The sequence below is a fragment of the Coloeus monedula genome (genome assembly GCF_965178545.1).
Source record: "Coloeus monedula genome assembly, chromosome: 1".
NCBI classification, from domain to species: domain Eukaryota; kingdom Metazoa; phylum Chordata; class Aves; order Passeriformes; family Corvidae; genus Coloeus; species Coloeus monedula.
The window spans coordinates 19,717,617-19,741,676 of NC_138781.1; the positions used below are offsets into that span (position 1 = coordinate 19,717,617).

At 36.8% G+C, this 24,060-nt stretch overlaps 1 protein-coding gene across 1 annotated transcript in view; it reads right to left on the bottom strand.

Annotated features, from left to right (window-relative positions):
- MALRD1 (MAM and LDL receptor class A domain containing 1) overlaps nucleotides 1–24,060 on the bottom strand; it is a gene marked incomplete at both ends in the record, with an annotated part of 232,350 nt that overhangs the window by 176,710 nt on the left and 31,580 nt on the right. Inside the window, 7 exons of the mRNA XM_082296361.1 lie at nucleotides 801–1,168; nucleotides 2,486–2,591; nucleotides 2,738–2,890; nucleotides 14,627–14,747; nucleotides 15,548–15,715; nucleotides 18,654–18,763; nucleotides 21,680–21,802. Of these exons, the coding sequence (XP_082152487.1) occupies nucleotides 801–1,168; nucleotides 2,486–2,591; nucleotides 2,738–2,890; nucleotides 14,627–14,747; nucleotides 15,548–15,715; nucleotides 18,654–18,763; nucleotides 21,680–21,802 (1,149 nt within the window). The remainder of the gene's footprint in view (nucleotides 1–800; nucleotides 1,169–2,485; nucleotides 2,592–2,737; nucleotides 2,891–14,626; nucleotides 14,748–15,547; nucleotides 15,716–18,653; nucleotides 18,764–21,679; nucleotides 21,803–24,060) is intronic.

Below are 24,060 nucleotides of genomic sequence, written 5' to 3' on the forward strand. Positions count from 1 at the left end.
AAAAACTAAGACAAGATGGAAAGCCTTCACTTTCTTTTAAATTTAGAGCAGTTGATATTCAGCAAATATTACTGTAGATAGATATCACCTCAAGCATGTAAGGTGCCCCCTGTTTCTCAAACTGATTGTGATTTGCATAATTTAGTTACCTCACGAAGTGATAAAGCAAATGCTAGTTAATTTTATTTTATATTAATGTTCTTGAGTTCTTAAAATTGATGAATGCACGCTTCAGGGGAAAAACCATCAACAGCACCCTTCAGCACTCAAGGTGAATGTCAAAAATTTGAATGATTCATAGCTTTCCTCAGTACTTTCAAGTTCTTTCTTTGAGGTGGACAAATATGTCCAACATGACTCCTATCTTTGGCATAGATATTTTAACATATTATTTGATAGGTAGAGTATAGGTACTAAGAAGAGGCAGGACATACACTCCTCTCAGTTCATCAGTACACCTTTTGCTGTACTTCTGTCAGTAAAATCAAAGATATCATGTTGATCCAAAACAACTGTCAGACTTTAAATCCTCTCTTTTAAAATAAACTTGTAATGAATGGTCGTGTTTTACACAAGTTAAAGAAATAGAATTGTTTTGGATAAAGGAGATTGAATTCCATTTAGCCTCAGTTGTAGCTCATCATATGCATTTAAGTTTAAAATTATCATTCTGTTTCATCACTAACTGTATTCAGTGGAATCATTACTGGCTGTAGCAATTCTGCACTCTTTCTGTCCAGGGATGAATTGGAAAGTCAATTTTTGTGTGGCATAAGTAAGCAATAGTGGAAAGTACTTACTACAGCTGTCTTCATCCGATCCATCCCCACAGTCATCCACAAGATCACAGACCAATAAATTGTCAATACACGCTTTTGTGTCTCTGCACCAGAAGTGATTTGGACTTTCACAATTTAATGCTGGAGGCGGGAGAGCACAGTTTTCAAATCTAATATCATCAATGGCTGAGACACCCTCATAAAAACCCAGACTGATTTTATCAAGTGAAAATTGGAAAGGATGTGGAAGGCGTCCAAGCTGAATGACTGCCTTCAACCATTGATTTCCCTCATTGTAATACGTCCTCCAAAGGACAGTAGGCTGTTTCAGCCCATCCACAATCAATTGCAGCTCTGCTGCCCCAACTGACTGTCCATAATTGTAATACCTAAAATGATAAAAATAAGAATGTTAAGGGGACAAGTGATGAAAATGGACATCAGTTACAATGACCAGTACCTTTTCTGTTCTATCTCTGTGATACATAGGAAGTCCACAGTGCCTGTAATTCCATCCATTTTCTGAATGATGGTAGGATAGACTGCTATCAGTCTAGGCCTCGTTTCAAGAATTGAAAATTTTGAGAGAAGAAGTATACTTCATTAAATTGAAACTCATAACTGAAGAGACACATTTCCTTTCATATTAAGCAACACTGCTCACTCAGGCGTGTAATGTCTTTTTATAAATGTAATTCAGTACATAATTGTAAAGTTTCAAGAAGGAAAACCAGAACACTCACCGAATGCATAAGCATGCCTTCTATCTATGTTAGTTATTGTTAACATGTTGCCTTCTCCAACATTTAAAGCTATTAAATACTTAGGTTGGCAATTGTACAACAAAACTGGAAGCAGAAGCAGATATACAACCAACAACTTGTAATGTCCAACTTCAAGTCATGAATCTCAGATAAAAAGACAATTCCACTTCCTATGGCAGATGTATTTGACCTCACTGAGACAAACTGCACTTAATAACACCAAGGTCAGGCCAAATCTTTAATTAAACAGTAGCACCAATTTGGCCATAGTAAACAAATTATCACAGTTATATTTTTTTTGTCCATCTTTGACAAGTTTGCACAAACACTGAGAAGACAATTACTGAAAATGTTTGTTTGATGGTTTGTTTGGTTGATGATTTGATGGTTGATTTTTTGTTGTGTGTGTTTTTGGGGGATTTTTGTTTGTTTTTTTTTGTTTTGTTTTGGTTTGGTTTTATATTTGTTTTGTTTTCGGGTTTTTTTCTGTGTATATAGGAAAGCAAAGAACCAGTTATCACACTGGGACTTTTAATTAAAAATGATGACATCTACTTTTGGATACTGTAAGTGACTCAAGGACCTACTAGATTTTTCAATGCTTTCTTTTCCTCGAAAAAAAATCCACATATTTAAATTTACTTAACTAAAGAATTGTTAGGAAAAAGACTGTGGTAGTTGCCCACACATATGCAGGCACCATCATTTACTGTAATTTTGCTCATAGCCTGAAAACAAAGTCATGTCATATTTCTGTTTTATTCTCCAAGTGCTTCATGTTATACCTGCATATTGTTCACAATGAAGACTCTATGCTGACAGAATAAAATAAAATAAATTCTTCAGAGAAAGGTGTATCTATTTCAGACTATAACTTCAATTTCAGTCCAAGAGAAACAATGTGAGATGATCCGGGAATTTTAAATGTAAATTATTCCTTACCAAAAGGACAGTGTGCAATTTGATCCAGTTTGCCTGAACTTTGGGCTTCGTAGCCGAGCTATTTGTGAAATGCTGCTGCTGTTCTTCAGAATGAACATAAAATGACCTGTTAAAACAGAAAACAACTTTTTAGGCTGAAGAAATAAAGGGTTTCTAAAGGTTTTTAAAGCATTCATGGCCTCCACTTAAAATCTGTTTTAAGAGATGGTTTATCTATTTCACTTCTCTGTTTCTAGGCCTGGCTTGTCTTACCTTCAGGTTTGTTATAGGTGTGATCCCATGGAGGGGCTTGCTTCTGAAATGCAGGTGGAAGAGCACTGCTGGAACTTCTTACCCAGTCAAATTCATCTGCATTTACAGTTTCAATCCAGCCACAGCTCTCTCTTTCAAAGTCACATACAGCAGCTGGAATAAAGAATGAGACATTTCATTTCTATACCAAACATTACTAAACGAGCTTTGCAGTATGAAGAGCAAATAAAATGTTTCTAATATGTCACCAATATTCTAGAAATAAGTCCAGGAAAGGGGCATGGAGAAGCAGAGTGGCTTCATACCAGACATGAGGTATTTGCTTAGGAACAGCTGAGTAAAAGAGCAGCCACAGAGGAACAACCAAGCCATCGCTATGTGCACTGCATTCAGTGAAACAACTCCTTCTGTCTTAGGCTGCTTCTGCCAAAGCACTCAAAGCAGGCAAGGAGGTGCTGACAAAAGACCTCACAGTCCTCCTGGTACAGAGCAAGAACATTGGGCATGCAAAGCAGCAACAAACCTTCTGCAAGATCTTTTTTTTGTTGGAGACAGAAATTTTTCCTAAATGCCAGCAAGTATGCTAATGATAAAAAAATCCTTCTTCTGTTCATAATTGGAATAAAGTTAAATATCAGGCATTAGTGAGATACTGTGATATTTGTAAACCCTGAAACACAAACTACTGAAGTGAAAAAGATCTGAAAAGCTGCATTCAGCTACATTCTTCAATTCTTCAATTGAAAGAGCAGCAATATTTTAGAAAATAAAGGAAAAATAAAGGAGTGGAAGGGTGTCATTTATGAATGAATGTAAACTGAATAATACTGATTATGTTACAATGAAGAAACATAGAATCATGGAATGATCTGGGTTGGAAGGGATCTTAAAGATCTTCTAGTTCCAACCCTGCTGCCATGGGCAGGGACAGCTCCCACTAGACCTGGCTGCTCAGAGTCCCATCCAACCTGCCCTTGAACACTTCCAGGGATGGGCTATTCACAGCTTTTCTGGTCAACTTGTTCCAGTGGCTCACCACTTCCACAGTAAAGAATTTCTTCTTTATATCAGGTTTTCCTCTCCTGCATTTTATAAAAAATCTTCATTAAATCACAAAATCATATTTTTATTCCTGTAAATATAACTAAATGGAAAACATTAAGAGAATTATTTAAAGATTTTAAGTAATAATTTATTAGTCATATACCTAGAATAAATAAAGCAAATATTCGGGTATGATGGTCAGAATTCTGCCATTATTTTATAATTCTTATCACAGCTTTCAGTGGTCATATTATGCTATGGTCATAAAATGGTATGTAGAATATGCACATATCAGAATCATATGAAGTCTCATGGGGAATAAGATTACATCAGTGTTTATTTATGGAAATTATGGGAGGTTTTTTAATTTGTTGTCCTTGATTTTGTTTTGTTTTTCTCTTTAGAAACTATGTTACACTAAGTTATGCGTAACTTTTTAGAAAGAATGAAAAATTACTAATGAGGCATGTTAGTTATATTGATAGCTATAGCTTCTAAAAAGAGAAGGTTTTGTGAATTATTAAGCAAAGCACTTAAAAATCCACAGTTAGCTTAAAACAAAAAACATTCTACAAATGTGGAAGAACAAATAATGTTTAAGAGATCAAAGAAAATATAAGTTTGCTCTACATATGGTGTATGTGGGTCAGAAATGCCAATGATAAAGTGATGCAAATCAAATGTGACTGAAAAACAGAAGGAAGGAGTTTTTTGACAGAATGTTTTGATAGAATAAAATGAAGACAAAATATATCTGCAAATATTCAAGGTCCTAGGCATGAGAGAAATGAGTGAAAATCTCCAGAGAGAACATACTGAAAAAGGAATATGGAGAGCTATTTTTGATTTGCTTTTTACTCGATAGAAGAAACCATCACATATTCCCCGGAGAACAGCAACAAAGAATATGACAGACCTTGGACACAGATGGTTACACCAAATGAGGCAAATAAACAAGATAAAACTGTTAAGTCTGAGCCCAGACTTCTTGCATCTGTAACTTGTAACAGACAAAACACAAAAGAAAGGATGCACCAGACCATTTAGCTTAAGCATGGATGAGTACACTAAAATAAAATAACCCTGAAACCTTCAACTAAATCTCAAACCAACTATTTAACACCTAGGGAAAATACAAGAATGGAAGAATAGAACAAACTGGTAGAGCCTGGGTGAAACACACTTGGATCTTGATGCTTGATAACACTTCAATTTTCTAATTGTCTTGTCTCATAACTTCTTCGACTGGCACTTCCATTTCAGACAGATTATTCAGAAAAAAAGGCTCTTGCTTGGGTGCTTTTGTGCTTTCTCTCACAGTGAACTCATACAAACTAATCTGCCTTATCTCCTAAGACTTTTGTTTTTGCTTTTGTCCTATTTCTTTTATTTTCTCATATGCTGTCTTTATACTCTAATCATCACATGAGCCTATGGGCTCTGCCAGGCTGTCTTCTCTTCACATGCTGATTAATTTATTGCTAGTGTTTCTTAAAATTCTTTTGTCATCCTTACTGTGTTTTTACATTTAACCTACCAAAATTCGTCATCTTTTCTCTATTTTTCATTTAGAAAATACTTCAACCATTTGTTTGATGCTTTTTAACTTCTAGTGGTATCCATGCCACCTGTTTGGATACATTTTTCCTTGCTGCCCCTTTTAGCATCTTTTTTAACAAGCTCCCTCATTAATCAAGAAGGAATCAGTGATACTGTGAGCATAGCATTTGAGAGTGGTTGGCTTTGTTGATGCTTTGAGAAAGCTGCCTTTACATCTTCAACAGATTCAGTTTTCTCTGAGCTGACTTGTTGTCACAAAACCTTAGATTTCTTCCTGATTTTGGGTCCTTAAGCAAAGTGCTTTTGCCTTTTCTGTTTTGAGGAGCTTTATTCAAACGCCTCCACAAGTCAGATGTGCAGTTTATCTGTTAGCGGAGTGACACCTAATAGGAATTTAATAAACAGTCCTGCTCAAAACAGTATTTTATAAACAAGTGTTTAAGATACTAACATTTCTTCAAGAATGGAAGTTCATAAATCTCTACAACCCCCAAAATATCTCCTTGTCTTTCAGCTTGTGTAAATTTATACAGAATGCACCATAAATTAAAAAATCCAGGTGAAGAGATATCATCATTATTACTGGCTTATAATATTTTCTTTTACTTAAAAACTATTTCTAAAGGGTCCAATATGTCAATAAACATTACACTAGTTTTTAATCCACAATTTAAAGATAAATTTAGGAACTTATTGCTAGATGGCAAAAATAAAATTATCATCAGTTCTAGGAACCAGTTTAACTCTACACACAGTCATCTTAAATGATTTTAACCCTCTTTATAATACAAACACACTGAAACACAAATCTTCCTTCCCATTTTTATGTTTTCTATCCCAGCTACTATTTACTAATTTCATTATATACACTCACTCAAATAACACCGTACTTTGTGGATGCATTGGCCTAATTTTTACAGTGACTGAATAGAGGCCAGTTAAAAAATTAAAGCAAAAGTTCATCAGCAAGAAGTAATGCTAACTGGAAAAAACAAACAAACAAACAAAAGACAAAAAGCAAGTCACTTCTTGAAGATCAAACAAGTTTGATCTTTACAAAATCCAAGGCAGAGTTTCCCCTTCCCTCACTTTTAATCTCCAAATATTAACTGCTACAATTTTGAAAAAAATAACCACCACTACCACCTCCTCCTGCCAAAAAAACCCCAACAAAATAACCAAAACAAAAAAATCCACACTTAAAGGTTTAAAACAAGTAGGTATAGTAGTCTGCTCTACAGATAGCTAGAGGAACAAAGCACTCCAGAACATTTTGTTTTGCTAAATTCTGTTGGGAAATCCATTTCAATAGCCATGAAATTGCAACAGACCTCTTAGTGATTTCAGTCATGTGGGCTTTTTTTAGTATTAGACAGACTTGACTTATACATGACAGAGAGGTGTATATCACTTGTGAATGAGAAATAGCTTTGCATGTAAGGAAAGCAAAATATGCAGAGTAAAGGGGTTTTGTTATAAATAATTCTAGTGATTTCACTGTGCACCAACATTTTTAACAACAATGGTACTACGTGTCTCCTAACTCAGCTGCAGGACTTACAAAGACTGAGACTTTCACAGGAGGAAAATAAAATTCTAAAAATATTCTATAAAACTGAAGGGGAAGCTGATTTTTTTTTTTTTTACTGATTTTTTTTTTTTTTAATTGAATTATACAAAAATAAGATCCCATAGTCCCTATTCAGGTCTTCTTGTTATTCACCCTCTTTTCTCTGCCACTGAAGCTCATTCAATATTTGTCATCACACTGAATAATTTGCTGGAAACCAAATAAGAGTAACTATGCAATGAGACATAGGTTTTGGCCAAAAAATACTACATAGGTATTTGCTGAAAGAAGTAGACAAGTTAGACTTAAGACTTCTGGGTTCTATAGAAATTCTGAAAGTGTGTGTGGTCTCTGTCAGAAAAATGCCCTCGGCCTTTCCTCAATGCTCTTCTGTTCCACAGCTTACTTCCTGCTTTACCTACTACACAACTGCTCTTCTGTGACCCCTTATCTCAGTCCTAGAATCACTGGAAAACTGGAAATCCTCACTCTCTTATCTCATTTCCCCAAACAGCTCCGTGCTCCAGGTCCTCTCAAGCAGTCTCAGTTCTTTGTCACTTCATGGCCACATTTTATACCAACCCCTCCCAAAACATCACTGCTCCACGTCCGTGTTCCTCATTCCCATTCTCTCCTTTTTTTATTCTCTCTTCCGAGGCATTTAATCTTCCATTATTGTTTCTCTCCTGGCACTGTATCAGAGGCACTTTAATCAGCTGGTCTCAGTCTTTCCCCCAGAGCAGCCTGGGTCCCTCCTGCCCTGGTTCCCTCCAGTGCCATGGTTACTTCTCTCCTACACCCGCAAGCTCAAGCAATGCAGCTTTTGCAGCCATTTCTCCTCCACTGTCAAAGATGTTGTCCTTTCTCTGCAGATGGGATTTTAGTCCCCTCCCTTCCCCATTTAACTTCCATAAACTGATTCTTATGCAGTTATCTAGGCACTTCCAGTATTAGGTATCTTCAATTTACAAGCTGGTAATATTTTTACTCCTTGGACTTAAGCCCATCTTTCTGATCTGGCTGTTGTTTCTGGTCTCACCTTTAAAAATTACTGATTTGTCTGGCTGAAATGGAGTAGCAAGCATATGAGACAGCCATTTTGGTATGCAAGATTTGACTCTAAAAAGGAGATTTAGAAAGAGTTACTATATAACTACAGCAGAAGTTTTATGTTTTGCCAAGATTAGTAATGGAAAATATGGGGAATATTTCTCATAACACTGAGGAGATTTTTTATTACTTATATGAAGGTAGCCATTAGAGATCAAATAATATTTGTCTTTAAACAATTATGCTACAAAAGTAGTTTTTAAGAACGAACATGAGCATCCTTCTCTTTGCTTGCCTTCTAACTCAAATTAAGGTACATAAAACTCTGTACAAACATATAGATTACGTCCAGTTTATGAATTACCTAATTTAAGGCTAGCCTTAACATGCTTGTGCTGCCCTAAATTGTACACCATAGAAATAATAACTATTAAATGCATCTTTCATTTAGACATAAATACAAAACAATACTGTGTGTATATGTGTGCTGGTTTGGGCTGACGTGTAGTTAATTTTCTTCATGGTAGCTGCTAAAGGGCTGTATTTTGGATTTCTGCTGGATTTAGGGATATTTTAATTATTGCTGAGCAGTGTTTATATAGAGACAAGGCCTTTCCTGCTCCTCCCATTGCCTCACCAGCAAGGAGGTTGGGAATACACAAAAAGTTGGGAAGAGACACAGGCAGGACAGCTGACCCCAACTGAACAAAGGGATAGACTACATCATATGGTGTCATGCTCAGCAACAGACTAGTGGGGGATGTTCCAAGTGGTGGTGTTGACCATCCCAAGTCACCATAATGTGTAATGGGGCCCAGTTCCCCCAGGGATGGCTGAACACCTGCCTGCCCATAGGGAGCGGTGAATGAATTCCTTGTTTTGCTTTGCTTGTGTGCGTGGCTTTTGCTTTCCCTGTTAAACTGTCTTCATCTCAACCCATGAGTTTTCTCACTTTTACTCATCTGATTCTCTCCCCCATCCCACCAGGAGAGTAAGTGAGCAGCTATGTGGGGCTGAGCTGCCAGCTGAGGTTCAGCCACGGCAGTCCTTTCTGGCACATGTGGCTCAAAGGGTTTGAGACAATGACAAGTTTGACTGGAATGTGTTGGATCAAATTTACAGCTTTTATTGATTTCTAGATATTAATTGGCACACTCCTGTGCTTGCCATGGGGCCTGCTTTCCTGACTATTTATTAGAGCCTAGTGCTCATTAGTGGCTGCCTCTTGCTTTCACTGCTTGCTGCACTGCTTGTCACCTTACTCTACTGTGCCTGGGAGTATTTTGATAACAACACAGGTGATGTGCCTGCTAGCAGATGGCTGGGTCATTGCTGCTGCTGTACTGGGAGGAACAGGCTGGAACTCCAGTGTGGACTCGAGTCAAAGGGACTGTGACCTGTGGATGAGGCCACGTGAGATTGGGATACCCCGGAGTGTCTGTGGTCGAGAATAAGCCCGTGCCAGAGCAGGTACATCTTGAAGCACCTGTGGCCATGGTTATGTCTGTGTGGCAGCAGGTGTAACTCTGAAGGGTAAGTCTGTGCTGGAGAAAGTACACCTCAAAGTATCTATGGCTGTGGGTAATTCAGTGCTGCAACGGGTATACCTCGAAACATCAGTGACTGTGCACGAGGTCATGTTGGAGCACCTCAAAGCATGTGACCATGGATAAACCTGTGAAAATATGCTGTATTTTATATAAATGTAAATTATTTTATATAAATGTAAATTATTTTGTGTTTATTTTATATAGAAACCCATATAATTATTCCTGATAATTCACACAATATGTAGACAGCAAAAAAAAAATTAACAGACACAAAAGACAGATCATAAGGGAGAAATTAATAAAGGTCAGACAGAATATCAAGAACACATTTGTTACCAGATTGCTTTCCAACCTGATCTTATTCCTATTCCATCAACATAATTCTTAGGGTGCAAAAGTGAACATTTAGACTCCAGCAAATGCATAGGATGTAGACCATAGAACTCATGCTGCACATTCATCTTCCAGAGCACAAGCACACTATGTGATAGGTATGTTAGGTCACTGCTATGAATCTGCAGTTTGAAAAAGGCTGTCACTTCTCTCTTCTGCTTTAATGCATGGAAGTATAAAAGCTTTATGACCATAGTAAATTTTTCATCTGTGATACAATAGTCAACGGTAGCAACACTCAAGAAAGAAAACATTTTGGCAGTCCCAGAAGTGTTAATCTTCAACTGAATTCTTTCAGGCCTGACAGAAAAAAAGGTACTCCTTTGAGTGGAAGTGAAAATCAAGAGATGTCTCAAGGATTGATATTGAGAGATAAGAAAATTGGATGGAGACCTTGCTTATTTGGTGGACTTAGTGGACCTGAGCACTTAAGTAAATCATCTTACTGGAATTTAAGGTTATAAGATTTAAATGAAACATGTTTCAAAAGACATTTTAAGCTCATGTAGTATCCCTGCCTGGTTCTCATACAAAGAGAAAAGCATTAACAAGGTTAAGGTGCATAAAATCACTATTAGATGGAACACTGTGGAAAAAAATGTTAATATTGATGAAAGAAACTATGTAGCTGGAAAAGGTGAAGTGATCAAAAATCTATGCTTAGCCAAGTTTGGAAATAAGGAAAAGTGTCTGAGAAATATGAAATGCTTGCATCCAAGTGCAGGAATATGCAAAGAAAATATAGAAAGTAATGGTGCACTACATAAGCATGAAGATGATGAAATACTATTTGAAAATAATTTTAAGAGCTATTCTAGTGCTGTAGACCATGAGACTAACGTGTTGAAAGGCAAGTTTATTGCTTGGAAACAGCCAACTTGCCAAACTTCTTGCAGGGCCCTTTGTGTACCTGCATTCTGCTTCCCACATTACAAGCTGTAGTGCTAGCACACATTGAGCCAGCTCAGCAGTAACAATGATTTATAAGTCAGCAATATACTTAGAGCAAAGATCACCATAAATATAATGGTTCCAAAGTTTAACCTTTAGCATGGCATTGTTAATGTATTGTCTTGACAAATGAGACTTGGATATAATAAAGGTTTCTTCAGTCATATAATTAGAGGAAAAAGAAAGAGAAAATCAGTTGCCAGATAGGCAAATTCTAATTAAGGCCAGTCTAGGACTGGTGAAATACCTTGCTGGACGTTTTTCTTCACCCAAATGTGTAATGTTGAAATGGAAACACAGGCTGAATAGTTAAAAGGAAATACAAATAGCCACAAAAACCAGCAGATCTTAATTTTCTTGATTAAAAGCTACCAGTTCATTATCACAGTGCAGTGAAAGTTGCAGGCAGTTAAATCTACTTAGAACATATTTAATTAAACTATTGATTTGGAAGTGTTATTATTTTGTCAGAGAACAAATACCCAGTACCTGAATTTAAAAAGGGTAATGGGAGAACAATCCAATCTATCATAACCCAATACTGATAAGGTGTGTAAGCATAAGTAAAGTAGAAAAAACATAAAGTAAATTCAAAAAATGCTGGAGTGTTACAAGAGTTTTAATATGAGTAACATCGGCAGGGAGGGAGTAAAGAAGTAAAAACTCTTCTCAGTAGTGTCCAGTGAAATGAGAAGGGGCAACAGGCACTTTTTTTCTGTAAGGGTGATCAAACACTGGAACAGGGTGTCCTGACTGGCTGGGTAGTCTCCATCCTCATAGATATTCAGAACCTAACTCTGTCAAGCTCTGGGCATTCTGCTCCCGTGGCCCTGCTTTGAGCAGAGTAGTTTTTAACCACTTAGTGATCTTCAGATATCCCTTCCAACCTCAACTGTGATACAGTAATATCAGAATTTTCTTTACTCTGGCCCACAAGAGGAAGGATATTCTGCTTAGTGAACATTTAATAGTTATTTCTGATTTTAGCAAGGCAAACTGTTATCTAATATAAGAAAATGCAGTTTTATACCTCAAAGTTCTGTATATTTTGGATACCAGTCCTTCTAAACACTTATAACCCTCAATACCAATGCTCTAGCTGAGAAAAATGCAATACTGAAACAGTAGAGAAATTTAATTGAAGCTGTAAATATTTCTTTTACCTGCTAATAGTCAAATAGATTTTTGTTTACCTGAGCAACAACTCTCAATCTCCAAATAAAAACCATAAAATATAAACAGTGAATTTGGACTGTATTAGCATCTCTGAAGAAGTTTACATTTTTTGATGCATAACAGGGCAGTAAAAATAATTTGAGGATCTTGTCTACAATATTTCTGTCATGTGTGTTGAATGTGCTAGAAAGCATAATGTCCTATTTTTAAAAAGAAAACTTGCATTAAATATTGCTCATGGCAACTCCTTTTGAAAATGCATCACAAGTTGTACAGCAAAGTTGATAGTTCAAAGCAAGAGACTCATTTTCAAAAGTGCAAAGTATAACTGTGATTTCTTATGCAAAGCAGGAAACTGAATCAATCAAAAAGACTTTTGAAGCTACATATTAGAAACCCTGAAACAGTTCCGAGCTCCCTGCTGACTGTACAGTGGAGAGGGATTCTGAGATGCTCCACTTCCCTCTACTTTCCCACGTGTTTGCTTCCATGCAGAGAAAGTCCGGGCATGTAGCCCTGACAGCAATCACAGCACAACCAAGCAGAAAATTCTGACTCAGCTTAAATTACAGCTGTGACCAGGCTTGTGGTACAGCTGTGGTACAGCTCTGGCATCTTCACATCAAAAGTAAGTATATAAGATATAAAATTTGAATGCAAGTCTGGGACCAGTGCATTAGAATTACAAAATAAAATACTATATTTTAAGCAGCAGCTTCTACTAAATAATTAATCAAAATCTTCTTTTCTGGTTTTATTGCTAAGAGGGAAGTAGTTGCTACAGAAAATAAGAGGGGAAAAAATCACGGAACTGAATCAAAATGAAGTAACTGTTTCTCAAGAGCTTTTACTTTTAATTAAATTGCAAGATTTATGAAGTCATGAAAGCATTGCAAATAGGACAAAGAAACCCAGTCACAGGAGTTTAACAACACAGATTTTGAAGTTTTCACTTACGGCATTTGGTTTCATCATGGTTATTTGGGCAGTCAGGCTTAAAATCACAAAATTTGTCAGATGAAATACACTGCCCATCACCACATGAAAAAGATCCCGCTGGGCAGTAAAAAGATGAAGCATTAGCATCTGCAGATTCTGTTTCCCCTTAAAAATCAGAAAAGGACATGTAAGTAAAACCACAAATATATAAAATTATAAGAAGTGCTTTTTATCTTCTTTTAATATAGCAACCTGTTCAGCATAAGGAAGAGAGCACCACCTATGCAGTGTGCTAGATTATACCACAGTTGGTAAGAAACACATCTGACCTCAATGTCTGACGGTCTTAAACTATATCTTACCCTCCGCAATATTCAAATTTTTTTGTGAAAAGTTATCCAATACACCTTAGGGTTACAGAGCCGGGCTCCTGTTCAGAGATGAGAGGCTGGTACGGCTCCCTGCTCTTTCCCCTGGAGCCAGAAGCAGGTTTTTCACCAAACCTTCCTGCTGTAGCCGTGCTATCTCTGTGCTCAGGTCACAATGAAAGCTGCAAGAAGCCCAGGCTGGGTGCTGCACCACTACTACCTTGCACCACAACCTACACATTAGAGAACATCCCAAATTTCAATTAATGTGGCAACAAAAAGCCAGGGTCTGCTGGTTTTTCTCCAGTAGATTCCTGGAAAGTAAGTGAGAGGAATGATGTGCAGCTTTTCATTTCTTTCGTTTAAACTAAATTTTATAAATACTCATATTTCCATCCAGACAGGAATTTTTTTAAAAAAACCTTCATTCTAAGAACAATATCTTTGTGATTAATGGGTAAATGAGGCAGTTGTAGGGAAAATAATGAAAGCAAATTAATGTTTCTCTAAATACTTCAACCCAGCTGTATATAGGGATCATAAAAGCCTTAAAAACACAACACTTAAGTTCTCTATTATGCCTTTAAATTTTTCAGGATTAAATCCAGATACCTGATGGCTATAACTTATCAACATTACCCCTGACTGCATATGTGCCCATGCCATTTTTGAAAAGCACTTGGTAGCATCAAGAGGACCAGAACCAGCAGTCTGACAGAAGGTTTGGTTGGTTTATATTTCCATCCATTGGCACTTCAAAACTACAGAGTGTGAGTACAAGGACAAGTTTGGTGGGCATTCCTTATATGTCAGATATTTAGCAGTAATGATGGGACAAGCCTCTTGCCCTAAAAGTAAAGCAGCAGAATTTGCTCTTTAGTGGAAAATACAGGATGCTTTGCTTCTGCCTCTGCCTCCAAATGTGAATGTGAGCAGGTACTACATAGTAAGTAGTATCAGGAAATTCCCACGAGAACTCACTTTGCAGAATTAGTGCAAACTTCCCATAACAGCTAGTGTATAACACAAGGATGAAAACCTTTATTATAGAACCACAGAATGGTTTGGATTGGGAAGAGCCTTAAAGATCATCTAGCCTGTCATAGGCAGAGTCAAAGACCCAACCAACACAGCATGGAACACTTACAGGGAGATGACAGATTACAGCATATGGACTTTTTTCTCAGATTATCCTCTACTTTGTTAAAGGTATCTTCAAGTTGTTAGTCAAATCACAGACATATGTAGCAGAAATTGGGGAAAATGTATTGAAAACCATGAAACTTGCCTTCACTTTCCTGGCTGATTCCTGGAAGTGATCTGTTCACAACTACACATTCCTCTGATATACCGATATCATCAATAGCAACAGCAGCATGTGTTGTTAGAATAGTACCTTGCAAAACAATCTGTAAAGACAGAAAAATAAGTAATTCTTTAAAGATGACATGATAAAAAGACACAAATACACACACACACACATTTTTATATTCCTTTTTAATTTATGACATCTGCACAGGAACTAAATTGTGCCTACAACCAACTCTGAACATCAGCCAGGAGAAACTACAACTGAGATTTGATCAGGTCAGAAATCTGCTCCTCAACTGTCAAAGCTGTAACTGCATTTACCTAGGGAAAGTTATGCAACCGAGATGACCTTGCTTCAATCAAACTGGTAAAAGTCATCACTGTTGCATGAATCATCTTCCTGCTGGAACAGATAAAAATTACATATCTTTTTAAATTAGCTATTCATGGTTACCAAATATGATTTACAACACTGTTAATTGTGTCCATGTATACTATACCTGCTGAAGTTAGCAATGTGGTACAGTAAATGTAGGGACAGATTGCAAATTGAAGTTCCTGCACTGTCAGCCTCACCTCTGTGCCTGGGAAGATCATGGAACAGATCCTCCTACAAGTTATGCTAAAGCACGTGGAGGACAGGGGGGTGACTTGAGACAGCCAGCATGACTTCACCAAGGGCAAGTCCTTCCTGCCCGCCCAACCCAGTGGCCTTCTGTGCTGAAGTGACTGCATCTGTGAAGGGCTATGGCTGTCCCATATCTGGACTTCTTTTTTCATATGAGCATTAAAGAATAGAGATTCTCTATTTATATATTTCATCATTAAAAGTAAATTAATTCTAAAGGCCAAAGTAAAATATCTTTTTGAAAGCAATGTAAATGTGATTTCTAATTACCTGAAAAGGCAATTCCTCAGCTGCACTTTCCACAGGTATATTCACTTTTGTCCAATTCATCTCAGGCAATCCTGAAATGTCACGTAATTTTTCCAAACTTCCATTTAATGCAGTTCTCCTAAAGACAGAAAGCTGGGAATCCTGAGATAACCAGTACCAAAATCTTACCTGTTGAAAGAGTTTTTAATGAAAAGATTTAAAAAATGATATAATCAATCTGCAAGAAATTCAGTACCAAGTAATATATGTACATTATAGCAAAGAATGACATGACAGGTCTAAACACAGGCTTGGCATAAAAGATGGGGATGTTTGAAATTACAGCAAGTTGAGGAGCAGTATCATGCCTAAAGACAAAACCATATTTAAAAGTAAAGCTTACTTTTACAATTTACTTTGAGCTTGTATCTATCAACTTATGCAGACTGAATGATACAACTTCCCCTAACTTCTTTATCTTAGTAAGCATTACAAAACTTCGCAAATATTATTTTTCTTTACAAATGCTGAATATATGACAGTTTCATAGGTGTGTTAATTTCAGAAGTGCAATCATTGAGGTTCTCATATGAAAGAAACCTTATGATCTTTTATTTCCACAATCAACATAAATGAATATGATCTGAAGACAGATTTTTAAAATAATCTATTCATCTCCTGAAACAAGAAGATTGACCAATATATGGGATGAAAAAACAATAACTGTAGGTGGATGAGGCTGCTTGTGGGGCAGAAAAGATCAGAAAAGAGTGGGAATCACAGTACACTCCCCTGCAACACAGAGTAAGTCTGATATATATAGATATAGAGATATATATATCTATATATATATATATATTTTTTTTTTTTTAATAATACCCAGGCAAAAATTCAGCTGATAACTGAGGGGAAGAAATAAGATTTTCAAAGACTAATTTTTTTTCTTTTCCCCTGAGTCCTTTCTGCTTGTCTACATAGTGAAAGACTAAAATTTCTTCAACTGCAGTATCTTTAGTTCCCTGCAAAAGCCTTGATATTGATAATATTTGAGTCTTCATGAAGGTAAAACGAGAGCTGGATCAGTCATTCAGAAATATTCCTGTTAAAAGACAGTGCTACTTTTTAATATCTTTTGGCTTCATGTCTGGTAGACTCAGTCTCTCAATGTTTCTTTTTACCTCCACTTATGAAAATCATGTCTTATATAAAATAATCTTGTTTATTAATAAATTGAAATACTTTCATGCAACTTTCATTCCCCCAGCAAAAAACTTAAGAAATAGAAAGCAGCACTATACAAACACTTTCCAAAATGAGCTGTTTGAAGAACTTTACTCTAAACAATTTAGATGGCTTTTGTCTATCAAACAGCTTTTCAAACAAATTTATGCTTTCATTAAGTAAGAAATAGTGTTAGTCCCCTTCTCTATGTCTACATGTTCTACTATACAATGACTACTGTGTTCATTAAAGAGTTGTAAACAGAGAGCTGGGACTAGAAATTTGCTTCCACAACTCCAAAACCTTGAGCTTAATGAAGATGTTTCTTAGCTTACATCTACAAAAAGACCCAGCTAAAAGAAGCTGCAGAAAGAAGTTACTTCTAAACTTCAATTAACCACAAAGGCACAATATATATTTGTTATCCTTCAACTCAATTTTTTTTTTTTTAACAACTGGAGCTAAAGAACTTGTAAAGCTAATAATGAACATAGATCTATTTATGTGGATCCTTTTATCCTCTCAGTGGGACATCCAACAGAGGGCATCATCTCACATTTATAGGCAGAGAACATAACACATCTTAATGAGCAACTGCTACTCCTTGCTCCTTCCCAGAATAAAAGTCTGCAGGGAAAATGTGGCAGAAAGCCAGGCTTCCAATCTTCAAAAACACTCTCCTGACAGACATGTACAGCTAGGTAAGAACTTGCTCTAGCTTTTGTTGAATCTGAGAATTTTAAATTCATTCAATACATGCATACTTACGACAAAAAAGGTTTCTTTTCTGACTTTGAAGTAGAGAAAAATAGTTCATCCCCACTGCATTCATGTTTATTTTGAATGCAGACCAAACTCTGCAATAGATCTTACCAGAATAATTCATTGATTCACATATCAGTGCTGCCCAGTTTGTCTTAAGGGTTTCTAAGATAAACTAATCTGAATCTGAAAGGTACTTACCGACTCAGCATCAAAGTCAACAAAAGAGAGATGAAACTGTCTAAACAAATGCACTGTGATTACAAAGGCTGTTGGGTGTCCCAGGCCTTCGATGGGATGGTTCAGGCCTTCTGAGTTCCCTGTGGCAGCATTCTGCTCGAGTTTATCCTGCATCTATTTTATTTCTAATGTTCTATAACACTAAGAAGTCACATGAAGATTAAGAACTGTGAGAGTACCTTAAATGACAGCAAGGCACTGTTCTTGAATTGTTTCAGAGGCTTCCAGTCCTCAGCTGTAAGTTGTAGCTATTCAGCTGAGATGTGGTAACTCACTGATGCGTGCAGTCCAAGTGAGCTACAGTTTCAAGTAAAACAGATTTAGCTAAGCTAGCACTTGTTTCTGGTCCCTTAGATGAGATATAACCTAAGAATCCTAGATCCTGTGGAATAAAATTCCACTACTTCTTGGGCCTTCTAAGTGCAGTTCCTTCTTTTCTGACATTTTTATTTTTGAAAAAAGTTTTCTTAAGTGGAATTAACAGTTTCTGTTCTACACTGAGTCTGAAAAATTAAGCAACCAGTCTAGATTTTATTTTGTTTCTCTAAAGCCTCTTTTTTCCACTGAAAAAAAAAATTATTTTCGCAAGCTTTCTCTGTCTTTTCCTTTTCTTTCTCTGCTTTTTAAATCAGAAGGAGATTATACAGTATCAGAAAAAAACCATATAATAACTACACAACTTCTCCCCAATATGGCATAAGCTTTGAAAAGTTATAGAATAGGAAACAAAAATGCCTCAGGAAAGAGGAAAAAAATTTATAAAACTGTACAGTATCTATTAATTTTATTTAGGGGCCAAAAGGACAAATAGAAGTACAGCTGTGAATGTTTTCTTGTAGTGAATAGTTGCTGTACGTATTTACATATTTGATGTACATATTTAATGTTAATATCAAGCGGTTACCTGGCAGCAGGTGAGCCCAGGGGACAGCTTGACAAGGAAAGGGCTTTCCAGATAACACATGGCTATCTTTGTGTTCATCTGATGTGATCCACTGAAGTAAATGAATGTTCCTATAAACAAAAATTTTTAAAGTATGAGAAATATGTCATTCTCCAATGGCAAATAGGTACGTCAGAGAGGTAACTATATGCTTCATGAGACACATAAAGCTTATTCACAGATCAGAACAATCTAAACTGCTTTGCTATCAGTTCAGTCTCTGTGGATAATGAGGAGGGTGTTGTAACAGGCTGTGACAACCAGTGTCTGTGTGGGCAAAGACAAAACAGAATTGCTAAATGCTCCTGGCTCTTCCCTCTCGTAAAACTATCATGACTGATACCAAAGACAAGGAGAGAGGGAGAAGGAAAGAAGGCTATTTGGGCAGCTAAGACTACTAAGACTACCCTGTCATGGTGCCTGCAAGCCCCTAAACCCAAGGAAGTGACTACGGAGCCCCTCAAAGGGAGTTCAGATGTTGTTTCTCTGAGAGCATTACTGTGCAGACCTGCTGGAAGCATTTTTTATCTGCTCTCTTCAAGCAAAAACCTTAAGATCTCCAGCCTCAAAACACTACAAACTATTAACCATCACCTTCACAAATTGCCCATCCACTCTCTGCATGGACTGGGGAGAGATGAGGAGCTGCAACACAGAGCACCCTGGAGATCAAACAACAGAGAGCTCAGCCAAGATCCCTAAAGGACACATTTTAATTGGCTTAAATAATGTTTCAAACAAATTTAAACCTGAAATTAGTTCCTTTAGGGTACAATATTCACTCTCAGCACAGCCCAGCCACTTTTAAGCATGCTAACAATGTTGCAGACCACAGGAGCCAATGGAATAAGCTATATTTTCTCATGGGGTCCACAGACTTGACATTGTTGTCTGTGCTAGTGGGGATGAAAGCTTAATTAAAGATCTAATCTGAACTCTGGCAAATGCACTGCGTTTGGATTTGAACTACAGCAGATGTGCTTCAGACAAAGGTAGGGAAGGATAAACATTTTCAAGGGGCCCTAAAGCAGCATATTTTGAATGCCGTCAGTGATGCCTTTGCTGAATACTGAGACTTTTTCATGAAAGTCTATGCAAAACAACACTAAAGGCTCAGTCTTTTTTGAGCATTGATATTACACATATTGCCTTACATCTTGGAAAATCAGCTATTGTGCTGCTGCAGTCATACTCCTTAGCCATTTATTTCCCATGGATACGTAATGAAGCCGAGGGTTAGGTCCAGCCCCACATGAATAATGGCACCGCTTTAGCAAGGTTGGCACAAAGAGGGGACCATTCCAGCTCCCTGTACAAACAGGAATGCTGCACTCCGCAGCACGAGGGAAGCTCCCCTCATTGGAATGCAAGGGTACTTCAAAGGACCCTCTTTTAATTTGCAGCTGAGGCTCTACAGTAGCCTTGTTAAGATCTTCATTAATCAAAATTTACTGCTGCCCTCCCCAGGAGAGGAGAGAGATGAGCACTCTGTGGTACTAAAAGGAACTTTTGCAACCTGAAGGATCGTGGTTTAATGCTGGCAAAAAGTTGCTCAGACTCTAGGATTCCAGAGAAAGTCGTGGCTGTACCAGGCACTATGATAGATGGGTACAAAACCACCTCAGAAATACCTTTTCAGCCAACTCATATGGGGAATGCAACATTACTGGGCTTGAGAGGTGGGGCATGGTAACCTCCAAATCTGCTTGAGGCTTTAACCTGCAGCAACAGTGAACCAAATTTGTAATAATTCAGGTATCAAAGCAGCTTCAGTGAAGCACCACATAGTTCCTTATGGGTGATTTTAACATGCTACTTAGACTGCCAGCAGCCTTCATTCTGACCACGTTACCCCTCAGATCTCACCAGCACCTGGAGCAGAGAAAGACACAGGCAGATCAGTGCACCCCTCTGGAGCTTTGAGAGTTTGGAACCTGTAACACTGTAGTGTTTACATAAAATGCAGTAATGCAGATCCAGTGCCACTCACAGAGACAACGTTAAATGAAATATCAAACAGCTGCTGAGAAAAGTGAGTAGCAACTTCGATGTGTTTCATCACATGAGGAACGGTGGAACAAATGACTGCTCAGTTAGAATCATTCCATAGCACACACACATACTGCACCCACTGCTGTTTGCTCAGGTGAATTTTAATCCTGCAGTTCCTATACCTTTGAATGCCTGAGGCGGAACACTTAACATGTCACATTTCTTTAACATGAACATGGAAGAGAAGTGTAGAGCTCTGGCTGAAGATAATACACATTTAATTAAATCTAAATTAAAGGGGTTTTGAACTGTTACACAGATTTTAAAGTAATTTTATCTCCACTGGAAGCAGTGCAATAGATACATTTTAATAAGATTAAAGTCACAGAATACTTGCCAGTATTATTTGACTATGATAAACATGCTTGCCAGTTTTATTTTTATGCAGTGTGCTATAAGATTTTTCACTTTGGAAAAATATTTTTAATAGCCCTCTTCTGGAATAAAATTATTTTCCAGCTGAATGCATTGTATGGCAAATATAGGCTAAAGGAAGGACAACTATTTAAAGGAAATTATACTCACTCTATTTTTCCCAGACAATATGGATTAATTTAACTGCAATCTTCAAAAGCTATTTGTATACAATGCTTCCAAGAATGGCCCCTATGTGAATATTGGGTAAACAATGGTTATGCACAAAGTCAGCTGTCTGTTCAAAGGCAGGTATCTCAAAAAAACTGCATTAAGTCTCATACCTCACTGATTGTGCCAGCTAAAAATAAAGGTTACAAAGACATGATAACTAGATCACAGCTAGGAAAGAGCATCTCCAACAGACTGGCTTTCTGTAACACATTGCCTGTGTTATTTGTGGCACCCATTTCAAACCAGTTTTTATCAGTCTGTGACCATTTACAAGTAGGAATTTTCATGACAGAAGGAGAAAAATAATAAAAAAGAAGTGTCACCATGGCCTATATTATTTGTATGACCTCTGCCAGGGAGTTTTCTGTCAAGGGGAGCCTGTTCTTTCTTTATGTTCCAGTCAGCACCACCTTTGCTCAGTGGCTTCCATCCACAAAGGTCAGTCTCAAAATCACACAAGGTGTAATTAGCTGTGGGAAGAGCAACAACAAGAAGAGATCAATAAGTGAACTTGATGCAACAGTTTAATGCCACAACTCTGACTGTTGTGTATTTAGATGTACTAAAAGTGTTGAAGAAGCACTGCCAGGTTATTCAGATGGATAAAATGTTCTAGAATACAGGTAACAGGTCGGGCAGGCCCTTCCTTTCTTAATCAAACTCAGAACCACGAAACAAACTACCTGTAAGAGAACAAACTATATCAAAGTAAAGACCAATAATATTAAATTTTTTTTAAAGAAGAGTTGTACTGGTAATTTAGTCATGAATGTGTAAGAAAAATCAAATGTATTTAGAGCTTGAAATATATGGAAAGCAAAGTTTAATTAAGCTTTCATTTAATTTATTTTTGAAAATGAGATTTAAATTTATGAATTATTCAGATCAGCTAGAAATTTTTATTGCAAAGTAAAAGACCATTTTCTCAGTTGGTATGGATTAGACCAATTTAAGTTATATAAAAATTTCACAGACTCTTACATTTATTGAGTACAAATAATTATTTTGATTAGAAAATTCTATACTCTGAGTTGTCTTTCCTTGTCCAGAACAGCTTCCCAAAGCACTACACTTAACTCCTGGGGTCACTTATTGGAATTGCAACCATTACTTTAGAACTGTATTTGCCACTTTCTGCTCCCACAGCACATTTATCTGATCATATCAGCCTCAGACAAAATCATACATATTACTCCAACTTTCAGATTGTACAAAACCAAAATGAAATGCATCTTTCTTTAAGCATTATTGTCGCAAAGCTAAATAGTAAGCGTTTCCCAGGAATAAAGAAGTTATTTGAGCAGCTAAATCTTAAGGTACAAAATAAACCACAAATATCAGTGTCTCTTATCTGGCTTCACTATATACATTAGAATTTGATGGTGCATGGTTTTCTGTTTAGTGCAGTATATTTAGTTAAAAATGAAACTTGGTTAACTTATTTAATTACACTGTCATGCTTTTCACAAGGTATCTTTTTAATTAGACTTCAATTGATAGTACATTAAGGTTGAATATGCAAATTGATATCCAAGGCTAATCTGTTTTGGCAATTAATACTATGTCTAGGCATTTTGCTCTCCTTAGCTAAGCAGTCTTGAGAGAACCAATGTGACACAAAAAAGGAAAATATTCTTTGCTTAAATATCTCTTTCTCCTGGCCTCCCTAACCCCACAAAAGGTCTTCTGCATAAACAGCTGACTGCAGTGTCTGCATAGTGATATCCAAAAATACATCAATAAATGACCCCATAGGCACCAAAGGAAAAAAACCCCATAAAATAATGGTTTAAATATGAAACTAAAATCAAGATGGTACTAATAACTAATATTTTACAGCTCTAAATGTATTTGGCATGGAAACATTTTTTAAAATTATTCTTTGCTTTTAACTAGAGGTATTTAGGACCTTAAGAAGACTTGTCATCATGATAAAAACAACAGCTTTTGTGTGACCAGACAGAGACCATCTCTGCCCTTGATGTTCAACAGGAAGAGAGATGTTGTGAAATCAGCATTTCTTACATTGGTAGCCAGTAGTAAAATTTCTTCTAACACTATAGATGTAGAAAGAAATGTATAAACATCAACTTAGAAAGAAATGTATAAACATCAGCTTTTAGGCTGAACATATAAGCAGTTGCAAGGAAAAAAAGATATGCACATACAGCAAAACACGATCCCAAATCAAATTGGTTTTGTCCAGTTATTTTTTCAAACTTTGAGTTTGAACACAATTATAAAGGTAGAACGTTCATGGTGGTGCACTTCAGTGTTTTGTTTGTTGTTGTTCATGCTTGGGTTTGGTTTTTTGTTGTTGATGATGGTTGGTTTGGGTTTTTTTCTCTTGGGTGGTGGGGAGCAAATAAAATATGATAATGCTGACCACCATTTAGATGCTAAACGTTTTTTCATTACACCTTTCACTTGAAATTTAAAGCTCTATACAAGCACCCAGTCATGCAGAAACACTGACCAGAGTCAATTACCAAACCCAAGAGTTTCCCCTATGTAGTATCTGGAAGTGATACTTCAATTTAAAAGTGTAAATATGTTGTAGAACAGCTGCACTCCAACTGTGAGTGAAATGCACTTGTCCAAATGAACAGTAGAACTTAAACTTTATCCCTATGTAATTCTAAAAACTTAAGGGGTACTTGTAAATGTTTAATCAAGCTTGAAAGAAAAGTTCTGTGCTTTGGCTAGAACCCAAATCCAAGTAAGACAG